General features: G+C 55.9%; 2 protein-coding genes across 7 annotated transcripts in view; both read right to left on the bottom strand.

The window, feature by feature from the left end:
* Positions 1–7,502: 7,502 nt before the first annotated feature.
* On the bottom strand, positions 7,503–12,746 carry Ccdc124 (coiled-coil domain containing 124). 3 transcript variants are annotated; one of them, XM_027394756.2, is made up of 5 exons: positions 12,691–12,746; positions 9,273–9,442; positions 8,248–8,422; positions 8,040–8,154; positions 7,503–7,938 (listed from the first exon to the last, which is right to left on the bottom strand). In XM_027394756.2, exons 2-5 carry the CDS (start codon positions 9,429–9,431, stop codon positions 7,734–7,736), a joined length of 654 nt encoding a protein of 217 aa, XP_027250557.1. In that variant the 5' UTR covers positions 9,432–9,442; positions 12,691–12,746; the 3' UTR covers positions 7,503–7,733. The 3 variants fall into 3 exon arrangements, with proteins under 3 accessions (XP_027250557.1, XP_027250558.1, XP_035306296.1); XM_027394757.2 differs by lacking the exon at positions 12,691–12,746 and adding an exon at positions 11,752–12,378; XM_035450405.1 differs by lacking the exon at positions 12,691–12,746 and adding an exon at positions 11,411–11,577.
* Positions 12,747–22,209: 9,463 nt separating this feature from the next.
* Slc5a5 (solute carrier family 5 member 5) overlaps positions 22,210–23,933 on the bottom strand; it is a 12,364-nt gene continuing 10,640 nt past the window's right edge. For 2 of the 4 annotated variants that reach the window (XM_027394763.2, XM_035450401.1), the window contains exon 14: positions 23,374–23,603. In XM_027394763.2, the coding sequence (XP_027250564.1) occupies positions 23,509–23,603 (95 nt within the window). In that variant the 3' untranslated portion in view covers positions 23,374–23,508. Of the gene's footprint in view, positions 23,604–23,933 lie in introns of all 4 variants that reach the window. The other 2 variants (XM_035450400.1, XM_027394764.2) reach the window with 2 other exon arrangements.

Raw genomic sequence — 23,933 nt, 5'->3', positions numbered from 1 at the left:
GCTGTGAGACACTGAGCAGGTCACCAAGCTCTTTGAGCTGGCTGCCCGCTCCTGCTGAGAGGGCAGAGAAGTAGGCACCGGCCCCAGCCAGTGTTGTCCTTACTTTATCGTTACTGTTTCCCAGGCCTTTTTCCTTTTGCAGTTGTTTTTATAGGGTTTTAGTTTTTTTTATTTCTTCCTTTGTTTTGTTTTGTTATTTTGGGGGAAAGGATCTCACTATTTAGCTCTGGCTGTCCTGAGACTCATTCTATAGATGAGGCTGACCTCAAACTCACAGCCATCCTCCTGCCTCTGCCTCCTGAGTGCTGGGATCAAACCATTGCCCAGCCCTTGGTTTCATGTTTCAGGATAGGGTCTTATAAAGCCCAGACTGGCCTCAGATTCACTGTGTAGCCAAGGATAACCTTTAACCTCAGATCTTCCCGGCCCCTTTTCCCACATGACTAGTTTTTGCAGTACTAGGAATGGAAGCCAGGGTTTTGTGTGGATCAGGCAAGCACTCTACTGAATGAGTAGCAGTCCAGCCCTTTTAAAATAACTAATTGAGGGTGGGGCGGTGGTGGCATGTGCCTTTAGTCCCAGAACTTAGGAGGCAGAAGCAGGAGGATCTCTTGAGTTCAAGGCCGCCCTGGTCTCCAGAGTGAGTTCCAGGACAGGCAGAGCTGTTTCACAGAGAAACCCGTCTCAACCCCTTCCCCCAAATTAACTGAGAGGGCTTGATGCCCATAGGGCATCTCACAAATAGCTGCAACTCTAATTCCAGGTGTTCTGCTGCTCTTTTCTGGCCTCCGAGGGCAGACACAGGTGCACACATAAAATGAATCCAACTCTTGGGGGGATGGTAGGGAAGAATGGGAGGGACAAGGGAACTGGGATTGTCATGTAAAACAATTCTGTTTCTAATTCAAATAAAAACAATAACAAAAAAAGAAACCAACTCTTAAAATTTTGTTGTTTTTGTTTTTGTTTTTGTTTTTGTTTTTTTTTGTTTTTTGAGACAGAGTTTCTCTGTGGCTTTGGAGGCTGTCCTGGCACTCGCTCTGGAGACCAGGCTGGCCTCGAACTCACAGAGATCTGCCTGCCTCTGCCTCCCGAGTGTTGGGATTAAAGGCGTGTAACACACCCTACTCTTCCCATGTGTACTGTGGATAGGATCCCCGGTTCTCTTCACCACCGAGCCACTTCCTCCTGTCTTTGCTTTTCTGTTGCAGTTTTTGAGGCAAAGTATCAGTCTGTAGCCCATGCTGGCTCCCACCTAAAATCCTCCTGATTCTGCCTCCCAAGTGTTATGATGAAAGGCCCTTAACCTCAGGCCTGGCAGTCATCAACTCTCATACCCGGAAAGGTAACCAGGGCTGGGAAACTCACCCTGGGGTTCAAGGGGCTCTCGAAGCCACCAACCTGAGGCCTGTGTTCTTCAGTACCTCGAAGTTGTCCCTCAGCCGTGGCTCTTTTTTTCTGCACCTGTAAGGATCAGATATAGGTACCAGATGGGACAGGACCACAGTGTTCCTTTTTTGTTTTACTTTGTTTTTGTTTTCCAGACAGGGTTTCTCTATGTAGTCCTGGCTGCCCTATACCTCACTCTTGTAGACCAGGCTGGGCTCAAACTCACAGAGATCTGTCTGCCTCTGCCTCCTGAGTTCTGGAATTAAAGGTGTGCACCACCACTGCTCAGCTAAAGATCTATTGACCCCTGAGTTCTTTAAAATTAGTGGCTTTAGCCAAGTGTGGAGACCACAATGTGAACCCAGCATTCGAGGCAGGAAGATCTCAGGTTCCAGAGCAGCCTGAGTGTCCAAGTAAGATATTGTATTTAAAAAGTCAAAGAAACTAAAAGAAGATCAAATCAATCAATCAATCAATCAATCAATCAAACAAACAAACAAACAAAAAACCCAAGCTGGACAAGGTGGCCCACTCTTTTAATCCCTGCACTGAGGTGGGCAGAGAAAGGACCACCTCTAAGTTCAAATCCAGCTAAGCCACGAGACTTTCTCCCAAAATATGATGAAATGCTTCATTTGTCAAAGAGGTCTTGGGTGTTCCCAAAGCTACCCCAGGCCCACGCCAGAGGCCTGTCTTCCCCCTGAGCCTTGTGCTTTGCATACTGCATGTTTCGAGTTTCCTTTCCACCTCTTCTTCGATATGAACTTCAAAGTGACATTTCTCTCTTCCTAGGACGAAGGCAAGGGGCAGCCAAGGGCACTGCCCCATCCCTGCCTCAATGCCCCCCCACCGCGCGCCCCGCGCAGGTTTCAGGTAGCCCCCAAGCACCTTCGAAGCCAAGTCTGGGGACCCTAATTTAATCCCCCTAATTCCTAGGAACCAGGTTGAGAGGCTTCACACCCCACGCTTAGGGATGAAGGTAAGATGGGAAAAACCCAGACAGGCCTCCTTCCGTGGGAGGCTAGGCTCACGACTGCTCTGCCCGCTGCCTTGCTGGGTGACCTTGGGTAAGTACTAGCCCTCTCTGGACCTCCCAGCTACCCACTTCAGGGGGCTGATGCCCAGAAAGTCAAAGAAATCCTACGTATCTGGCAGGTCATCTCCGAGGCTCCCACCCACCACGGGGATGGGGAGGGATCCCCGCCAAACATAGAACCAGTGTCTGAGGAAGGGGCCATGGAGAGTCTCGAGGAGTGCCACGCTGGGTGACTGGCAGTCCCCAGGTCCACAACCTCACCCTAGAGCTCAGCCCTCTTTCCCAGGGACTCCGAGGTCGTTTGGGGTCAGTCCAGCTCGGGGTGGTCTGGGGGAAACGAAGGAACGGATACCCGCGGTTCCCGCAGGTCTCTGGAGCATTGGCCGGTTTAGGGAAGCCTGGTAAAGAGACACCCCCACTTCATTGCCCCGTCATCCCACTCCCGCTTCTTCTGTCTAACTCACCGGCAGTCCCGGCCTCAGCTGCTGGAGCCCCTGCGTCCAAGTGAACCGCCAGCCAGGCAAGGGCGTGAGAACTGAGATGCTCGCTGCAGCCGCCGCCGCCGCCGCCGCCGCCGCGCCCCTGGCCCGCTGGGGACGTCAGGAGTCCCCTCCGCGGCTCCCAGCGCGCTCCCGCCACCCAGGGCACTCCAAGGGCTGGGGCGACCCTTGGTGGCCGTTGGTGGCCTTGGTGCACGCAGTCTGCAGAGGAGGGAATCCCCGCCCGCCCGTCAGCTGCGCCAGGCGCCGCAGCCGTCGCCTCCCCCAGGGGACCGCTCTTCAGCCAGAAGCCGAGGCCGCCGACAGACGCGGGGACAGAGACGGGGGCAGGGGAGGGTCACGGGGAGGGACGCCTGGGGACTCCCGCAGCTGGCCACGCGGCCCAGGCTGTAGGAGGGGAGTGGACCCGGGTCTAAGTGACCAGAGAGGCAGCGGAGAAAACTTCTCGTCCCCGTGTTGGACCAGGAGGCGCCGCCCACGCCGCCGGGGTCCCCCTGCGCCCCTAACGGCGGAGGCCGGGGTGGCGGGACCGTGAAGGTCAAAGTACCCAGAGAGAACAATGCGTCTCCCGGGTCTGCAGCGCCAAGGCGCGAGCACGCAGAGCCGGGGCTGGGCAGAGGCGGGAGACCAGATCCGAGCCTCAGTTTCCCGGCCCGCCTCTGGAGGGGCTCGCAAAATTGAGATGTGGGCCGCTATCTGTGTCTTGCTTTGTCCTAGCTGTGTCGTTCCTCCACCCCATCCACCCTCGTAGCCCCTCCCTGCAAGCCCCACCCCTGAGCACCCACCCACCTTCTGCCACGGTCGGAGGCAGGGGGATTCCCTCCTGGGAGCCCGGAGATCTCTAAGAGCCTCCATCACTTTTCGTTGTTGTTATTTTGGCTTTTGTATTTTTTTTTCCTCCCCTTTTCTTCCACATGTTCTAAAAATAGCCGCTCCCCTCTCGCCGGCCCCAGAGCCCCGCAGCTCGTCGTGAGCCGCGCCGCGCTCCGGCGGCGGCCGGGGATTCCTCGGGCTGGGCGGGCGGGGCGGGGCGGAGCGGGGCGGGCGGGGCTGGGATGCGCCGACGACACGCGCGCGGGCGGGCGCCCCTCCCACCGCGGAGCCGCGGGAAGGCTCCACGCGCTGTGCCCGATGCAGAAGGTCGGGAGGCGGTGGGGACAAAGGACTCCCGCCGTTGTGGGGGCCCTGAACCTGACATCGACCTGAGAGGAGCCCCTTGGTGGCCCGGTGACAGGTCACATTCCCGTCCCGCACACCTCCCTCTCTCCCTGCAAACCTGAGCTCTCCCGGGTCCCACCGTCCTGCTCGGGACCCTTTTGCCAGCTCCGCCCTGTGACAGCTGCTCCCACCCGTTTCCCACAGCCTCAAGGTGACCGCCGCCTACCGGCGACCGCACTGGCCCTCGCGGGAGAAGGCTTCTCGTCCGCGGGCTCCCTATTCCCCGCGGATCCGTCCTCCTCCCCCAGGAGAAAGAGGAGCCAAAGGCCACTGGGGGGGGGGGCTGCATCCGGGGCGCTGTGCAGGGGCGCCCGGGAGGGAAGGGTCTTCGTGCCTTCTGCAGGGCGTCCCCAAAACTTGAGTAACTCAGTGGGGTGGCCCCGCCGCTGAGAACCCCGTCCGAGGTCCGAAGACAGTCCCCACAGCCTCGTCGGTCACACACTTGCCCCACAAAGGAGAGACGGGAGGAAGGAAGCTTTGCTGATGACAAAGGCACAGCCGCGAGGCGGCCTACGACAGGGGACTGTCCCCAGCGAACGGCCACGCGCAGATGCACCAGCGTGACGCGTGGGGAACGGCGCAGCCGGGGTCCCGGCCTGGGGGACACCAGGGGCGCAGCCGGGGTCCCGGTCCTGGGGGACACCAGAGGGGCGCAGCCGGGATCCCGGTCTGGGGGACACCAGAGGGGCAGCCCCAGGGCTAGGCGCCGGGTTAAGGGGCGCGGAGCTGAATGAGGGCGCCCCCCCCCTTGCATGTTGTACTCTGGGCTGAGGTTCAAGGCCTGGGTATGGTGAGAGGCTGAGGGAGGGAGGAGCTTGAGGAGACGGTTGAGGATGGGAAGGCGCGCGGGGGGGGGGGGAGGGGAGAAGATGGGGAAAGGAGACTGGGGTGGGAAAATGAGCCAAATTACGGCTGCAGGCGCTGTGCCTTGTAACCTATTTTTAATTTGAGACCAGGCCCCAGGGAGACCACGCTGGCCTCGAACTCCCAACTTCTCGGCCTCCATGCAGTGCGGGCTGACAGGTGTGCGCCACGCCGCAGTGCGGCGAGCGCGGTAATTCCCGGGACGCCCGGCTCCGCTGCAGCTGCAGCCCCGCGGGTCCCTTTGTCCCGTCGCCTCGGCCGCGTCCCCGCCGAGGGGAACCCCTGCTCCGGCGGCACATGCGCACACCGGCCCGGCTTCCCCGGCGCCCCCGCTCTGCAGCCCCGCGTGGTTGCCATGGCGACCGCGAGGGCAGGCACGCGGGGAAGACACCGCTGGCGGGCAGCCCGCCCCCGCCGCCCTGGCGGGAGCTCCACTCTGGTTCGAGCCGGTTTTCCCGGCCCGCGTGGCGCTGGGGCGGTGGAGGATTCCCCGAGTCCCCGAGGACGCGCAGCCAGGGCTGGCGCATGCGCGCAGGGCACGCGCCCCCCCAAGCCCAGGTGAGGGGCAAATACTCGGCGCATGCGCGGCGCGTGATAAGGCGGTTTTGTCTCCTTGGCAACTTCTCGGAATTTCCCTCTCGCCCCTCCCGGAGCGGGGGATTCCCCGCGACTAGTGCGCAGTCGCGGCGGGATTCCGGAGATGCGGCTGTCCTTCACAACAAAGGCTGTCGCCTCAGCCCTCCCTGTCTGCATCGTTTCTTATTTTGACGCAGTATTTCTGTATTTGGCTCAGCCGGCTTAGAACTTACAGTAATGCTCCTGCCTCAGACTGGTGAGGGCCAGCACACATGGCTCTGGTCCCTTGCGTCCCCTGTGCAGGGCCTCGCCCGCCGAGCTGGCTTCTTCCTCTGTCGCCTGCAGAGTCCTAAGGGCGACGCCCTCCCCCTCCCTAGTGTCTCTAGGTCCAGGGAGGCTCTGAAAGCAGGGTGTGGCAGTGCAGGGCGCCATCTAAGCCCCAGCAGGAGGGACGTGGAGGGAGAATCAGAGTTTTAGTTTTCAACGTTTCTGTGTATGTTTTGTTTGGATACACATTTGGCTGTACGTAGTCCGTGTGTGAACCACGTGTGTATCTGGGCCTTCGGAGAGCTCAGGTCATCCGGGCCCCTGGCACTGGAGTTACGTTGTGAGCAGTCATGTGGGTGCTGGGATCGAACTCTGGTCCTCAGGAAGGACAATAAGTGCTCTTACCTACTAAACCAACTCTCGAGTCCTGATTCTTTTGGGGGTTGGTAGAGGTCCCGGTAGCCAAGGTTGGCCTTGAACTCCTGGAAATCCTCCTGCTCCAGCCTCCCAACAGCACAGCCAGGATAACCTAGCGTAAAATCTTAGATGCAGCCAGGTGGACGCAAACACCTTTTTATGGACAGCTACCGAGGCCAGTTTTATAGTTGAGGCACTGGCGGTCCCTCTAGCTCTATCACTGTGAGAGACACGGTGCAGGAGACACGGTTCTTCGTGAATGCTGGGCTGCCACACCCCCTCCAGTGCTGTTCTCAGGGCTGCCCCTTGGTGAACCCCATCCTAAGGCCTTGTTCAGCCATTGTTTGGTACTCCCTACCACAACCCATTTAGAATTGTGTAGCCCAAGCTGGCCACTGCATCACAGTCAAGACAATCGTGAACGCTGCCGCAAGTGCTGGGATGGCAGGCGGGCAGCCCCATGCCCGGGCTGCAGCCAATCCCGCCCCTGACCCGTCTTACTGCATGGGCTTTTACACTGCTTCCTGCCCCAGACGATTTCCCAGCCGTACCCACTCATCGACGCCCTCTCCCTTTAACGATAGGCGGGACCTTGTGTCAATGGCTCCTTCTCTCTTGATGGGGTGCAGAAAGCCTCACCTCATGAGACCAACACCCTTCACCAGAGCCCTGGGGAACTGACAGGTCTTGAGGGCAGGCGACACAGCGCTGTGTAGGGAGAAGGCAAGAAAACAACTGCGCAGGGAAAAGAGCAAGTGTCTATGTGGGTGTCACAGTGCCTGTATTTCCCTAGGATGGGCCTGGGAGCTCACATTCTTCAGTAAGCCTGCTGACGGACCGTGTCTGCTCAACACACTTCCTATCCAGCCATTTTCAGAGGGACATGCCAGCCTTCCACACACACTGGCACGCAGTTTGCACTGCCTCCACAGGCTTGATGCAGCTAGAGGAAGAAGTTCTGGGTTCAAATCCACCTGCAGCCTCTGCTGCTCCAGCGCCCTCATGTTCCCTGCCTGTCAGCTGGGAGAAACCTGCCTCATACCTCAGGCTCTGGGTGGATACAGCCTGCAGCTCCCCATGCTGCTGTGTGGCTTCAAGGCTCAGCCACCTCTCCAATCACCTTGCTGCTGTCCTGGGGGACTTGCAGGTCTGCACCAGCGGTTCAGACCTGGTCATCACACAGCCCCTCCCTTCACCAGCGGTCCCCACCACACATGTGCACATGGGCCTCAGGCAGCCTCTCCAGAGCCTTTATTGGGCGGGTGTTTAGCCGGGCTCCATAGGGCACACAGGGGCTGGGTGTCGCTCAGAGCAAAGACCCTCTGGATTTTCGAGGGTGACTGATGGTGCAGCCAGGAGAGCCCCAGGCTCACAACTCTTTGGATCCCCAGGCAGGCCTGACTGCAGAAGGATGCCTGGACTTGGACGAGCTGGAGATGGACAAGCTGTACTCGGGCTTTGTTCCATCACTTGGGTGTATTGAAGGGCAACACACGCTGGTTCATAGGGTTGTCGGGGGAGCGCAACCACTCCTTCTTCAGCAGCTGCTTCAGCTGCGACAGCCGCATGTTGGGGTTCTCCTGCTTCAGCCGCGGCAGTTGTACCTCCTCGAATGCGGTGAAGGCTGCACGCATGCGGCGCTCAGGGTGCCGGTCTGCATCCTCTGCCACACTATGGGGTCTGGAGTCAGTGCCCAGAGCCGAAGGCTAGGCCCCCACCCATGCCTGCAAGGCTCCGCCCCAACCATGCCTCCTGCCTCAGGCCCCGCCCACCTGAGCACTGCTATGGCATCCTCTACTGTGCGAGCTTCCAGGCTGCCCTCTTCCTGCAGGCGCCGGTTCAGGTTCTCCTCCAGCGGTAGCTCCAGGTGGCTCTTGGCCTTCTCCACTGCAGAGGACAGGGGCGGGATGTGAGCACCCAGCGGGGGGCCAAGTCCTTGGGGGTGCGCCACCCTCGGCCCTGTGCCCATTCCACACGCACCTGATTCCACACGCTGCTCTCTGCGCAGGGAGTCCTCAATCTGCGCGCGGGTGACCTTGGCAGGTGCCACACGAGGGGCCTTGCCGCCCTTGAGCCGTGAGTCCTCCTCCTCCAGCAGGCGCTGTGTCTCCTTCTTTCGCTCCAACTGCTCCAGGCGTCGCTTCTCCTTCTCCTCCTATGACAGCAACAGGGTCACCACGGGAGGCCACATCAATAAGCCACCTGAGGGCAGCACCCAAGTGGGTGCTGATCCCTTCCTTCCTCTCGACCCCCCAGGGCACCCTGTGCAGTTGGACCTGGGCAGCTAAAGTGTTTCACAAGGGCACTACTCCGTGAGCATTGCCCCAAATGCTGGGCAGGAAACCCTGTGTGGGTTGGCAAGTACTGAAGTCGGCCTCAGTTTCTCCCTAAGTCAGAGCCAGCATCGTCCTGAGGCTCCCATACCCTCAGCTAGGCCCTGCCACAATGCCTTTGCACACCAGTCGCCCTCTGGGATTGCTCCACAGGTTCTGAAGACCCCACCTCTTCTGTCCCCAGGGCAGAGGGCCTGGGCCCAGCTCTGTGCCCATAGACCCCACCCCCAAAAGAAGGAACAGTTTCCAGAAAGTTCCAAGAGCCCAGGATCAAGTGGTCATCAGTATTGAGACACGTAAAAAACTGGTGATCGTGGGTATACCCAGAGCTGAAGAGATAGCCGAGGCAGGAGTGGCTGAGCGCAGCAGCGTTCCAGGCCAGCCAGGATCACGGAGACCTGGTCCACACGCCCCAAAAGAAGCTGGTACTGGGCATTCCACCAACCCAGCTGTGTAAGCCGGCTGAGGGGCCCGGGTCTCTGTTGCTACCCAGTGGGGGGACCTGCAGCATCGCACTGAACCGAGTTGGCACCTGGGGTTCAAAGGTAGACCTCTGACAGGAAAGGGGACACAACTAGGCTGGGGACGAACACAGGTCCTCTTCAGCTAGCCACTGCATCTGTGTCCCTCCATGGCTACCTAGACTTGGCCCCAGGACGCTGCCCCACCCACCTTGCGCTGCTCCTTCCGCATCACGTGTTTGTCCTCATCCTTCCAGTAAGCATCTTCCAGCTCCTTCTGTTTCTTGGCATCAGCTGCCGCCTTGGCTTCAGCCCTCCGTGCTCGGGCAGCTGCCGACTTGCTGTTCTCGCCCTGGAACTTCTTGGGCATCCCTCAGCAGGCTGCAGGGAAGACAGGTTCTCTCTATGTAGCCCAGGTTGGCAGGACAACACAATCCTCTGACCCTTGGCAGCCAATGGGATAGCAAGGGGGGCACACATGTCCCTCCGGCAGCCTTTCCTCTTACACTAGAATCTGTAACCTCTGCCATAGGACCTATGCAGAGGCTCCACCCCTGAGCCACGCCCCAGCCCCTCTCTGGGGATTCTAGGGAGGGGCTCCACCCCTGAGCCACGCCCCCAGCCCCTCACTAAGGGATTCTAGGGAGGGGCTCCACCCCTGAGCCACACCCCCAGCCCCTCACTGGGGGATTCTAGGCAGGGACTCCACCCCTGAGCCACGCCCCCAGCCCCTCACTGGGTTATTCCAGGCAGGAGCTCCACCCCTGAGCCACGCCCCCAGCCCCTTCACTGGGAGAGTCTAGGCAGAGGCAGTACTGCTGAATCTCTCCTGAGCCTTCTGAAATTTTTTTCTTTTAGTTTTGAGACAGGGTTTCTGTGTGGCTCTGGCTGTCCCTGAGACTTACTCTGTTGACCAGCCTGACCTACCACCACCACCAGACTTGAAAATATATATATATGTATGTATGTATGTATGTATGTATATATATATTTTTTTTTTCGAGACAGGATTTCCCTGTGGCTTTGGAGCCTATCCTGGAACTCGCTCTGGTAGACCAGGCTGGTCTCGCACTCACAGAGACCCTCTTGCCTCTGCCTCCTGAGTGCTGGGATTAAAGGCTTGTGTGTGCCACCACCTATATACTTTTTAACTATTACAATGTTGCACAAAGACTACCATTGCCTCCTCCAGAGGACCCCGTGTATACCAGCAGTCACTTCTGTTCCCTGCCCCGTATCTACTCTCCCTCTCTGGCATTGTCCCTGGAGACATTTCCTGCTAACACACTGTACACCATGTGGCCTCTGTCTGGCTAGTGTCACTCAGCATCGCTGTTTTAGAGCCGTGCCTGTTTGTGTTCCTTGTGATGGTCGACAGTACCACGTGCTGTGTGGAGTGTCTCTGATCACCCCTGGTGTCTCAGCCTAGTGAACCCTGCACGTGAGTTCCTTCACTGTCCCCTCACTCAGAAATCTGTGCAGAACCCCACACTGGATCCCACCAGAGGAAAGGACACACAGGTGCCTTGGGGAGGCATTGTGCTGAGACTGACTCAACTCTAAGGGCCCAGAACCTTAATGGTGTGATGGCCAGTCAGCCCCAAAGGCAAATGCACAAGCTAAGGAGTCTGGCCTTGGGGGGATGGAGGCTTACTGCTGGGGTACCAGGAGTACCCCTCTTCCTGTCAGGTGTGGTGGGGTACACCTGTGACCCAAACACTTGGGAGGCTGAGGCATGGGGTCACCCATTTAAGGCCAACTTGGCTATACAATGAGTCCATGTCAAAAAGCAACCATGGCCAAAATACTCCCACCCCAAAACATCCCTGGCCAAGGCCTAGAGCATGCTGGGCCTCAGATTTGCAGACTGCCTAGTGACTTCGTCTGGATCATCTATGCCTCCCCACATCCCCAGCTCTCTGTGCCCAGGACCACTAGGATATTAGCCACCTTCAAGCCTTCTCTCTGTGTAAAGTCCCTCCTTTCTGGCCCTCCTGGATCCCCGACAGCCAGCTCAGAGCATGACAAGGCCCTGTGGCAGGAATGAGGCTGCATGTTTACAGGGGTCTTCAGAGGCTTCCGGTAGTGAGTGAATAGGAAAGTGCAGGAGGGCAGAGCTTGGGATACACTACTGTCTGGCTTATGAGGCCCTGTGCAGCCGCTTGGCTTAGTGAGGGCTGGGCTAGCCACTGTGGGTACAGCTGGGTGTGGTCACCATGTGGACATCGGTCCTGAGAGCTAGCTACATGGTCAAAACCATTCTATTGCTAGTAGTAGTGAAGGCCCTGACCTACTGGCCAGAGGTGGGTGATATGAGGACAAGCCCATGCAAGGGTGGAGGGCTCTGACCTGGCTCCTAAGCACTGTCCTGCTTCCGACAGTCCATCAGACAGGGGCAGAGCAGTGTGGACCAGAGCAGCGTGGGTCCCCTCTCTGGCTCTGTCCTGTGGCCTAGGCACTCCTGTGAGCCTCGGTTTCCTCATCAGGGACACTGTGGATTCTGACAAACACCCTGCCATGGGGCAGGAACCAGAGCCCTTGCCCGCACAAGACAACCCAGCTGGACCCCAAACAGCCCCCAAACCCACTGAGCCAGGCAGAAAATGGTGAGCAGCAAAGGCCCTCTGGACTGCCAGGAACACGTTCAGACTCGAGGCCACCACTCTCGGGATACCGCGGAACAGACGCACCCAACTCCACTCCATCGTGTCATGAGAGTCTCCGAATCTTTTCCCGAGGCAGCCACACCTTCTTCCGTTTGAGTCTTCAGACACCAGTCAGCCCTGTGCCTCAGCAACTTTCCCTCCTCCTGCCTCAGCAGTGCTGGGATGACAGGTGTGCAGACCATGCCAGGCTTAGGCTCCTCTTCTAACCCAGTAAAAGCCAGGTGGACGTGGTGGCCCATGCTGAGTTCCAGGTCAGCCTGGGCTACACAGAACCTGCCTTAAAAGGTGTGGGCACAGCGAGAAGGCCAACAGGAAATTTCTCTCTGAGACCTTTGCTGGGGAGGCATTTTTCTCCTGACAGAGCCCCGCTACGTTGCCCAGGCCGGCCAGGGACGCACAGTCCCCGTGGCTGAGTGACTAGTGACTGAGTGTTTTTATCATTTAAATCGTCGTCCCCTGCAGGTAGGGAGCATAAAGGAGGCCGTGTGCAGAGGGCCCTCACCGGGAACCACATCAAGTCCGCACCACCAGCTCGGTTTCCCGACCTACAACCACGTTCCCAGGTTGGGTGTGGCGGGCGCACGCCTGGGACCCCAGCGCCTGGCAAAGCTGAGGCAGGAGGACTAAGCCGAGTTCGAGGCTACAAAGTGAGCCCAGGGGTCCAAATGACCCCCTCAAGAATGCCACGTGGTTCCCCGTGACTGCCAGGCCGCGCGGCCAGAAAGGGTGGCGGACGCCGCCGCCGCCGCCGCCTCCAGGGCGCCCTCCAGGCTCGGGCCGGGCGGGGCGGACGCGCACCAGCTCCGCTCCCCGCCGTCGGCCACGCCTGCGCGCCGGGAGCTCCCGCCACTGGGCGCCCCATCGCCGGTTCCGCCTTCCCGGCGGGAGGACCCCCCACGGCCGGGCCGCGCCCGCCCAGCGAGCCCCGCAGCCCGGCTCCGCCCGCGCCGCAGCCGCTCCTACCTCTTCCCCCGGCACCAGCCCGGTCGCGTGTCGGTGACGTCGCCGCGCCTGCGTACTCACCTGTCGGCGGCGCGCGGCTCGTGACGTCCTCGGGTGCCGCCATGTTGGTAAAGGATGTACCGACACCCTAGCTTCTCACTAAGCCGAAGTTTTCAACCGATGTTGCCAGCTTTTCTTTTTTTCTAAGAAGATTATGCCTCGGAATATATCATGTTATACTCTCCTTTCAGGTATCGATGAACAAAGACGGAAGGTAAAGCTACAACCTACAACAACGACCCTACCAAGCTGGCCGCTGCCCGGAGTAAAGATGGCGCCGCTGGCGTCACACTCGATCTTTGGTTGCCGGGCCGCCAGGGGGCGCCCGTGGCCCGCGCGGGGTCGCGGCCCGGCCTTTCCTGGGCACTTTGCCAAGCCAATGGCTACCCCAGCTCACAGAAAAAGCGAGAAAGGCATTCTTTGCCCCGCCCTGGTGGGGAAACCGAGGGTCAGAGTGAGTAGAAGTTGAGTTAGACTAAAGTGCAACCGACATAGCAAGGCATGGTTTCCCAGCACAAAGGGCCCTGACGCGGGACAGCACCGACACTGTCTCAAGGATAAATGGAGATAAATTAATAACTAAATAAACGCAGCTACTCGGTTTCCTCCGTTGCTCTCATCAGCCTCTCCCTCGTTGATGACTTCAACTGTCACGGTTTATTCTTTTTTTTTTTTTAGTTTTATTTTCCGAGACAGGGTTTCTCTGTGCAGCTCTCGTAGACCAGGCTGACCTCGAACTCACAGAGATCCGCCTGCCTCTGCCTCCCGAGTGCTGGGATCAAAGGCCTGTGCCACCAATGCCCGGCTGTTTATTCTTTCTTTACTTACCCACACCACCTCGTTTTTCTTTTTTGACACCTGTTTTGCTTCATCAGTAATTAAGTTTATCTTAGTCTGTCATAGTTCCAATGCTGTACATCCCTGTCAGACTTACTGGCACTTGGGTCGTTCCTTGGAGTCTCTGTGTGTCAAGATGGCAGTTTCAGAGGGGTTCAGTTTCGAGCCCTGGAGGAGGGAAGCGTGTGGCTTTCCAGTTAGGTCCCACAGGACAAGTTGAGCCATTCTTCCAAATGGGACCTGAGTCACTCCAGGAACTTCCCCTGCTCTTGCACCTGCCATGGCTCCCCATTGCCCTGCAGGTCTTCCTCTACGCCTCACCTCATAGCGCCAGCCTTCCTCCTTTACTGTCAGCCGCAACCCCTCCAGCCTCCTTTCCAAAAATCACCAAGCCTGGTCCTGCCTGAATCTGCTTCCCCAATGACTAATTGGAAACAGAGGACCTGCAGGCATCTGGGGTGTTGTTTGGCATCCGGAAAGCAGTTAGGCTGAGATGCAGGAGCTGGGCATCCTCCACACCCACTGTGGGGCTGCAGACTGGGGCACAGCCCCTCCACCGTCCCCCGAAGTTGCCCGGGAATTTGACTCAGGTGAAGGCCAGATGCTGTCTGTCTGGATGGAAAAGGGCTTCGGGAGGTGCAGAGTGACTAAGAGAGGTTCTGGAGGCGAGGCCACCCGGGGCACGGGCGTGGGCTTCAGGGAAGAACCGCGCTCCAGTAAAAGACTTTAAAAGTTTTTAAAGTTCCGTGTTCCTTTCGGTGCGCGCGTCGCCTCCGGTCCTGGGTGCTGAGGGGGTGGGGGTGTCAGAGGACACCTAGCTTGTCCCCTCACCTCGGGGAAAGACAGGATGTGGCAAAGGTGGGAGCAGGAGAAGGAGCCGCCCGGGCTATGCCCATCCTATAAATGGGAAACACTAGAAATTTTCAGGTTCCAGCCAGGGAGGGAGGGGCCTTGAGCATTAGAAACTGTCCGGGTCCCTGCTCAGCCAGGTCCCTGGGCGAAGGCTCCTCCCATATCAGGGTCCCAAGGTTTGCACCCCATCCTGCCTCGGGTATGGGGCACGAACACCAGATGGCACCTTCCAGGGAGATGCTGACCTCAGGCTCCTACTTTAGGCTTTTGTGAGGACATCAGACAGTGTAGACCAGACTGGCCTGGAACTTACCTGGAAATCCACCTGCCTCCGACCGCCAGGCAGAGATTAAAGGCGTGGGCCACCACTCCTGGTCTTATTGAAGACAGAGTACTATTGGCCCAGGATGGACTAGAACTCACTATGTAGCCATGGATGACACAGAACTGATCCACAGGCCTCAGCCTCCTGTCAGCTGGGATGGTAGGCAAGTCCGTATGTAAGGAACCCTCAGGTCATTGCATTTCAAGGTGTCTGTCGTCGTAAGAGGCTTTAAAAACGGAACAGGGTAGGAACTATGACCCGGTGGGAAAAGGCACTGCACCCCAACATCCAGAGCTGGTCCCTCATCTAAGTGGGGGAAGTTGAGAAGGACCAGAAGAAGAGATACAGTTGTTGACATGTGATGCCAAGATCCACTTTCCCAGGCACTTTAGAGCTAGATGGTCGCCATCCGAAGTGATGGGATGGTCCCCAGACGAGGACCACCTCCTCCTGGACTAGGCCCTGCATGGCCTCTGTTGCCAGGAAGACAACCACATTGTATGGTATTCAGAGGAAATTAGCAAAGAACACCAGGTGTGGTAGTGCAGATACACTATGTCAGCACTAGGAAGGCTTGGGCAGGAGAATTTTCTCGAGTCTGAGATCAGCCTGAGCTACATAGACATATTTCAAAACAGTGAGTTCTGGGCCTCAGTGGGTAGTAGAGTGTGGCAGCTCAGTGGGTAAGGTGTGGTAGCTCAGTGGGTAGGGTGTGGTAGCTCAGTGGGTAGGGTGTGGCAGCTCAGTGGGTAGAATGTGGCGGCTCAGTGGGTAGAGTGTGATGGCTCAGTGGGTAGAATGTGGCGGCTCAGTGGGTAGGGTGTGGCAGCTCAGTGGGTAGGGTGTGGCGGCTCAGTGGCGGCTCAGTGGGTAGGGTGTGTGGCTCAGTGGGTAGGGTGTGGCGGCTCAGTGGGTGGGTGTGGCAGCTCAGTGTAGGTGTGGGGTAGCTCAGGTGGCGTGTGTCAAAGCCAGGACACAGGAGGACACAGGAGTCTGAGGAAGGAGGATCAGGAGTTCAAAACTAGCCTTGAATTTGAGGCCAGAGTAGGTTGCAGGAGACCTTGACCTTCCTCCCAAAAAAAGGGAAAAGAATAAAAAAAAAGGCGGGAAGTGGTGGCACACCTTTAACACCAGCACTTGGGAGGCAGTGGCCTGTGGATCTCTGAGTTTGAGGCCAGTCAGAGCTACAGAGAAAAAAAAGAAAGAAAAAAAAAACTCTTAAAAAGTGTTGTTTCTGCTTCCTCAAGAAAAGGCCAGCTGACCTCCAGCGAATGACAACATTACTTGGTGCCTCTGGGGAAATGCAAACGTTTGTCCTGATAAAGTCATCACCTGTGTTTGCTATTAAACTTCTTAATTTTATCTAAATGGCAAAGTTCAGCCATGACATTGCTTTGATACGATGATAAATTTACTGTTTGGAGACAGAAACTCAAGCAACTGGGGTGACCTCCTTTGGTTGATGTTGAGACAGGATCTCTCCGTGTAGAGCAGGCTGGTCGAAAGCTAAGGGATTCTCCAGTGAGGATTGAAGGTGGTCGCACCACACCCCGATTATGTTGGGGTTGGAACCCAGAGTTTCACGCATGCTAGGCAAGCGACCTACGCATCGAGCTACCACCATCTCAGCTGCTGCCATGTTTTATGAAGTCAGTTTTGCTGTGAAGGTGAGGCTGTCCCCAAACCCTGACGTTTCAGCTCTACAAGTAGGAGGTGACAGGAGGGGGGGGGGTCACACCCAACTCACAATCAGTTGTGCATTTTCAGTCAAACACAGACTGATCAGGCAGCCAACAGGCTCAAGTTCCCTCCCAGTCTGGTGCGGCTTGTTGACATTGCTAAAAACGGAGGCCCCTTGTCGTAACACAGCTTTAAACAGCAATTAACAGTGGAGATCACTGAACATGGTTCCCCTAGATCACAGCACTGCACTGGCCAAACATGGTCACCACAGCACCTCAAAAACTAGGAGTAGGAAGAGGAGGAGGGAGAGGCGGGACCCTAATGTCCCTGTTTTAAGCCACCTTCTCTGACACCTTGAAGAATCTATATGCTCCTCCCAAAAGGTACATTTTCACACTCTTGCAAAATTCATCTGCTCAGAATCAGGCCTTAATCTTCTGCACATGAAACACTGCTGAGGTCACGCTGCCCAAGTCAGCGAGCCCAGCGGTCCACAGCCAGAGCCAACTGGGTCATCTTCACGCAGTCAGCGGGGTCCAGAGGCACAGGCTGCAGTGTGGTGAGGTGGGGTGCAGGTGGTGCCCACCTAGGATTCCCCTCAGGGGCTGGATCTGTTCCTAGTTTCATCCCAAGTGAGGGGCATAGAAGAAAAACAAGAGTTAGTTCAGTTAAAATGAATCCCAAAATCTAAACCAGTACTGGTAAAGACAGAGCAAGATCCTGGGCAGCCTTGTCACAGCCAGCATCACTGTACCAGAGGGACCCCCTCCTGGGTCTCCTCATAGGGGCTGGGGGTGGGACACCCCCCACCCCGACCCCCATGCTCAGGTGAGATAGAAGCAGCTTCCCATTTCTTTCTTTTCCACTGGAATTCAGGTAATATCTAGCAGGATTTTGGGGGGCGGGGGTTTCAACACAGGGTTTCTCTGTGGCTTTGGAGCCTATCCTGACACTCCCTCTTGTAGACCAGGCTGGTCTTGAACTCACAGAGATCCGCCTGCCTCTGCCTCCTGAGTGCTGGTATTAAAGGTGTGCGCCACCACCGCTACCTGGCTGTTACTGTTTTCTATTGTGCTTCTAAGTTAATTGTTTGTTTATTTTGAATGTGTGAAGCCCAGAGGTTGGCTCTGCATGACTTCCTTCCCCCTCTGCCTCCTTGTTTTGAGGCAGGCTCTCTCACGGAACCTGGAAGTCACCAATTTATCTAGACTGCCTGGCCAGCAAGTTCCAGAGGGACTTGTTTTTCTCTGTGTCCCCATGCTGGGATGACAGGGGCACGCCTGGTATATTTTATTTTTAAAACGTTATATGTATGACTGTCTTGTCTGTCTGTGCACTCATGCATTCAGTGCCCACGTCGGTGAGAAGAAGGCATCAGATCACCTCAACTGGAGTCCCGGAAGGTTGTAGCCACCATGGGTTGCTGGGAGTCAAACGTGGATCCTCTGCGGAGCAGCCAGTGCTCTTAGCTGCTAAGCTGTCTCTCCAGCCCCTAGATCTTGTGTTTGATTAAAGCTGATGTAAAATGAAACTTATCATGGTGTCCAGTCTACAGGAACTTGGCCTCTTCTCTACTAAGGTCTCCCCTCCCCTGCCAAGTCCCAAAATGTTCCACTGCCAAACTGTTGGCAGTCACCCCAGCCCTGGCCTGTTCAAGTTCAGTGGAGCCACTCACTCTGAGGACTTCTGTGCCCAGCTGACACCCATGGTCTTATGTGTCAGTTTCCTCCAAGAGCCCAGGATGTGACTCCCTGCTGATTCCTGGCCCCCTGGCCTAGACCTAACATTGGGACTCATGCTAGTCCCTCCTCAGTGACCCCAGATTCTCATCTGACCCTGGGGCCTGTCAGCTGCAGCCCTGCCTCAGCCCTCTCCTCAGCTGCCCTAGCCGTGACTCACCTGCAGGCATCTTGTCTCAAAACAAATGTTTGAGAAAGGACCAGACCCAGCAGCCACCCTGGAGCCTGATGTGAGGTGGGCTGGATGGGCACAAAGCCCAGCACGTGATGAGGCCCCTGGGGACACAAAGGGAGGCCAAGGGCCTGTTTGCTTTCTGGGGTTGACCCCTCTTCTCCTCTCCAGCTGCAATCTGCTACACTGGATAATGTGGGCTGTGTGCTTGCTAATATGGGGACAATCTGCAGACTCTGCCGGCATCAAACATGGGCCACCAGTAACCTGTGGGGTCCTCTTGTTAAAGGCACAGCTCCAGCGGCAGAACCTGGGGAGATCCCAAAAACAACCCCACATTCTTCCTTCCATTTTCTTTTCTTCCCCACCCCCTTTCTTTCTTTTTGTTTGGAGACAGGGTTTCTCTGTGGCTTTGGAGGCTGTCCTGGAACTGGCTCTGTAGACCAGGCTGGTCTCAAACTCACAGAGATTCACCTGCCTCTGCCTCCCAAGTGCTGGGATTAAAGGCGTGTGCCACCTTGTCCAGCTCAATAAATGTAAATCTTGTTCACTTTGAAAGTTTTTTTCTTTTAAAAATATTTATTTTGTTATTTTTATGTGCATGCGTGTGCCTGGTGCCTGGAGAAGTCAGAAGCAATATTGGATCCCCTGTAGCTGTGAGGCACCATGTGGGTGCTGGGAGCCAAACCTGGGTCCTCTGCAAGAGCAGCAAGTGCTCTTTGCCACAGATCTCTCTCTCTAGCCCTTACAGTTTGTCTTTTTATTTTTGTTACAGAAGAAATGGTGGGATTGTTCTTGCGGTTTGCTGAAAAGTCCCGAAGCCCCAGGCTTACCACTCATGCTGGGTGAATTCAGGAAAATCATTTACCCTATCAAGAAGCAGACAGCACTTGTGTCATCGCTGAGCTTCAGGCACAGGGCACAGGGGCTTTGAACTCTAGGCCAACAGCTTGGCCACCCACTGTAACCAGCCCAGCTCCAGTTCGTACCCAGAGACACAGACACAGTCTGTCCTCACTCCACCTCCGCCCATCATGAAGACTCCAATGGGGGCTCACTCACACACCCTCCATGGCTCCCTACTGCCCTCCACACTTTCTTCTCCCATTCTGATTCCTATTTGTTTTTCTGTTGCACTTCAGGCCGACTTCCTGGGGTCCGCCCTCTGGAGCTGCACACAGAGGCAAGACTCAATACTGCACAATGGAGGGAGAGGGGATGACACCCTTCCACTCACATGTGCTGACCGGTGCTCTGCAACTGAGCGTTGCTCCCCCTGAAGGACCCTGGGTTTTTAGAAAAGCACAAAGCAGGGTCTGGTCAGGCTTTGGGTTCCCAGGGCAACTGTATTTCAACTCTTGCCAGGTCTTGGTGAAAACAGTTTGGAGAACCAGAGAGGTGCAGCCACAGGCTACAGGTCACACAGCATCCTCAGTGGGATTCTAGTGGATAGTGTCATGCTCGGGGAGCCCCAGTTCTAAGGGAGGCTTGACTGTGGCCAGGTCTTGAACCTTGAATTTGTTTGGGACTTGAGACAGTCTCAGGTAGCCCAGGCTGGCTTTATATTCGCCTCGAAGCCAGGATGACACCTTCAGCTTCTGGTCCTCCTACCGCAGCTACATGCACCACTCAGGTGGGTGGTCCTTGGGTGTTTGCATCACAGGTGTCCTAGAGCTAGCCAAGCCTGGAACTGATGCTGCCAAAGAACTTAACTGCTTCCTGTCTGCTGTGGCCCCCTCCATCCTGGCTTCCTGACAGCACCCCTGCTGTCCCAGAGCCAACAGGAATGTTGGCAGATTCCTGGCCTCAGCCATGGATGCCAGATCAGCAGGGGAGGCATGGAGGGAGGGCCCCACCTGACTCTTTGGGCAATCCACAGAGTTGGGGGTGAGCAGGAGGCCAGAGCTCAGTGCTCTGTCCTGGAGGGCAACAGGCAGTTCTTGGAGGGGTCGCCAGAGTCTGGTGAGTCATCAGGTGGAGCTTCAAGCAAGCTTCTAGAATTTCTACTCAAATGAGCCCACCACAGGATAGAGCTGTGCAGAACAGCCAGGGGCCTGTGCGTGCAAAAATGCTAAAAACAATATTAGGAGATTGAAGCCAGCTGTGAAGGACACTGGACAGGAGCGTACGGGGCTTCATGCCAGGGACCAGGGGGGCCCTGGAGCTCTAAGGGCCTGGATCATTCAAACACATGAAGAGGGGAAATTCCCCAAGAGCAGCTCCTCATGCTGACTAGCCGATAACATCCCACAGCCCCCCAAGACTTGTGCTAAATGAGGAACTGGGGAAATCAGGCTGATGAAGCTTGGGTAGTGGATCTGGCCTCAGGTCAGGTGACTGAAGGACAGACATGATATATTCCAGGTGTGGCAGGGCTGCGGCCACCCTGGCTGGCAGTGAAAGCTGCTCTGGGGATGTTTGCCACTGAGATAAGAAAAATAATCGAGTCCACGGCGAAACAGAAAAGAGGGACCATTGAGAGGGCTCAGTAGGTAAAGGAGGTTGCTGCCAAGTCTGAGAACCTGAGTTTGACCCTCCAGTTTGATCCATGGAGGAAGGAGACAGCCAATTCCTGCAAGCTGTCCTTGGATTACATATGCCCGGCATTACTGTGTGTTTGCATACACACAAATAAAGGCAACATCTTTAAAAAAAAAATAAGGGAAGTGATAGCAAGGCAGTGGTGGTGCACGCTTTTAATTAGGAGGCAGAGGCAGGTGGATCTCTGTGAGTTTGAGGCCAGCCTGGTCTTCAGAGCGAATGCCAGGATAGCCAGGGCTACACAGAGAAACCCTGTCTCAGAAAACCAATAGATGGATGGATGGATGGATGGATGGATGGATGGATGGATAGATGGCTAGATAGATAGAAAGGAAGTGGTAGGTCCTGGAGGAGAGGATGTCGGAGGCTCCTGAACTTCTTGCTTGACAAAATGAACACTGGAGAGGTGGAGGTAGAAGTGTTCAGGGTCTTCCTGAGCTACACAGTAAGGGAGGGGATAGCCTGGGCTACATATACTTTGTCTCAGTCTGGCCCCCCAAATTAAACATGCCTCTGCCATAGGAGCCAGCCAGGTCATGGCCACCCAAGAAACAAGTTCCTCAGGAGAAACCAAAGTACAGTGACCTGAGGGGCGTGGCTTCCAGGAGGTGGTGCCTGCTTAGGGCCCCCACACAAGGTGTTTGCACAGAGCCCTGGTGCACAGTCTTGTGGAATATTCTATCAAGGAACAAAAGGAGCTTACGATAAGGATATCCTTTTATTAGAAAAACACCAGCCAAATGCAAGCTAGAGCGTGTACCCAGGGCAGCTGAGCAGCAAGGCCAGAGGGAAGGGCTCCCATGTGCCCGATGTCGCCCTCACCTTGACCACGCCCTGACAGCCTCTAACAGGCATGGTTTACTGTCCCCTACAATATTCCTTTACACTGTGTGAATATTTGTCACTGGTTGGTTTAATAAGGAAGCTGGCTGGCCTGTAGCCAGACAGGAAAAGGTTAAGCGGGAGAACCAGACTAAGGGAATGCTGGGAAGAAAGGGAGCAGAGTCTGAGGATTCGAGAGGCAGACTAGAAAGATGTTCACAGATGAGGTAAAAGAGTCTCGGAGCCGTACAAAGGTTAACAGAAATAATTTAAATTGTAAGAACTTGCTGGAGACAACCCTGAACTATTGGCCGGGCATTTATAATTAATAAGTCTCTGTGTCGTTATTTGGGAGTGGCTGCTGAGACAATCTTCTAGACTTTTCTCATTCTGGGAACAGAGCCTCTGGCACACACAACAAACCTTTACCAGGTCATGACTGTCCACTTATTTGCTTGCTTGTTGCCCTTTTCCTTCCTTCCTTCCTTCCTTCCTTCCTTCCTTCCTTTCTTCCTTCCTTCCTTCCTTCCTTCTTTTCTTTCTTTCTTTCTTTTTGAGTCTGGAACTCTTAGCACCCCTTCTGCCTCAGCTTTCTGAGGGCCGGGATCTCAGGTGCCACTTGCTTCTGTAGATTCCCTTAGAGTGTAGAGATTAGGTTTTCTGTAGATATTTCTTACACTATTTGTCTAGGGAACCAGGACCCCAAAAGAAGACCATATATGTTCAATAAGAAAATAAATTTTCTTTTCAAATATTTTTTAATCTATGGGTTCCATACTGATACCAATTGTACATGAACAGCCACAGCAATTTTATTCATTGTAGACAAAAGCTGGGAACAATCTAGCTATCCTGCTGGGCATGGGTGGCACACTGTCGTATGTCCACACAATGGAATACTACTTGGCATTGAAAATGAGTGGAATATTGATATACACAAAAGCATGGAGAGATAAGTAGACATAGGTCAGACTTCTGTAAGACCCTGTGTCAAAAAAAAATTGGAGGGTTAGGTGTGTAGTTCTGTGGTAGAGCACTTGCCTAGCATGCACCCAGGTGAAGGGTGGAGAGCTTGGGAGGTGACATATATGGGGTCTCCTGGAAGCTGTAAGGAATTAGCAGAGGATGGGTGGCTGATTACAAAAGAAACATGTTCTCTGATAGTTCTGCAAACCACAAGTTCACACTCAAGTTGTCACCATGTCCGTGCGTCTTGTGAACCCTCTGAAAATCTGTCCCTTTGCACCTCCTGGCATCTCCAGCAATCCTGGTGCTCTGTGTTCTGGAGACACCTCACTCTCCCTCTGCCTTGGTTTCTGTGTCTGTGCTTTCCAGTGTTAAAAGAACTCTTTCGTAGTGGTGGGGATGGGACCCTGTGCCTACTGTGTGCTGGGCAAGCCCTTTACCGCCGTGCATGGGGCCAGGCCAGGTTACCTTTATTTATTTGTTTTGGGACAGGGTGTCCAGGCTGACCTCAAGTACACTGTGTAGCTGAGGTTGACCTTGAATTTCTGAACCTCTCCAGTTGTCTGGGTGACAGCCCTCAGTTTCTCTGCCTATTAAATGGGCCTGGGTGGCTCAGCCACTGACCGCAGCTCTACAAAGGTCCCGAAGGTTCCAGGCGTTTCCTTTGTGGGTGGAGAACCATCCCTCTTCGTTTGGGTGAGGGTGGGACACGGGGACCCCGGAGGGGGCGGGGCCTGTGCCAGCCAAGCTTCTGAACACGCTCCCGTCCAGCCAATCAGAGAGGAGACTGCTGGCCCGCGGCGCGCGATTGGCCTTCTGGGCCCCGCCCTCAGAGGTTGGTCTCAAGATCGCATCCCGGGGACAGCGGGTGGTGGGCCTCGTCGCCTGGCAGGAAGCCAGGGTGCTTTTTGGTCGCAGCAGGGATGTCTTCCGGACCCTGGGAGAAAGCGGAGGACATCACAAACGCTCCCCAGATGGGCTCCCCGAGGACCAGGTCGGCTATGTGCAGCTCAGCCTCCGCTGCCACCATCCGGTGCTGCGCACTCACTCTGCCGAGCCTCAGCCCCGCTCCATCTCAGGCTGTTTTGAGACAGGGTCTCAGTCCGTATTCCAGTGGAGCCTCAAATTTACAGTGATCCTCCAGTCCCAGCGCTGAGACCACGACCATGCCCGCACCCAGACCCAATCACTATTTTATTTTGTATTATGGGTATGGGTGTTTGGCCAGCATGTGCACACCGGAAGCCAGAAGGGGGCGTGGGACCCG

Source organism: Cricetulus griseus, assembly GCF_003668045.3.
Source record: "Cricetulus griseus strain 17A/GY chromosome 1 unlocalized genomic scaffold, alternate assembly CriGri-PICRH-1.0 chr1_0, whole genome shotgun sequence".
Taxonomy (NCBI): domain Eukaryota; kingdom Metazoa; phylum Chordata; class Mammalia; order Rodentia; family Cricetidae; genus Cricetulus; species Cricetulus griseus.
The sequence above is the reverse complement of the archived record's forward strand: the minus strand, read 5'-3'. Positions and strand labels throughout refer to the sequence as shown.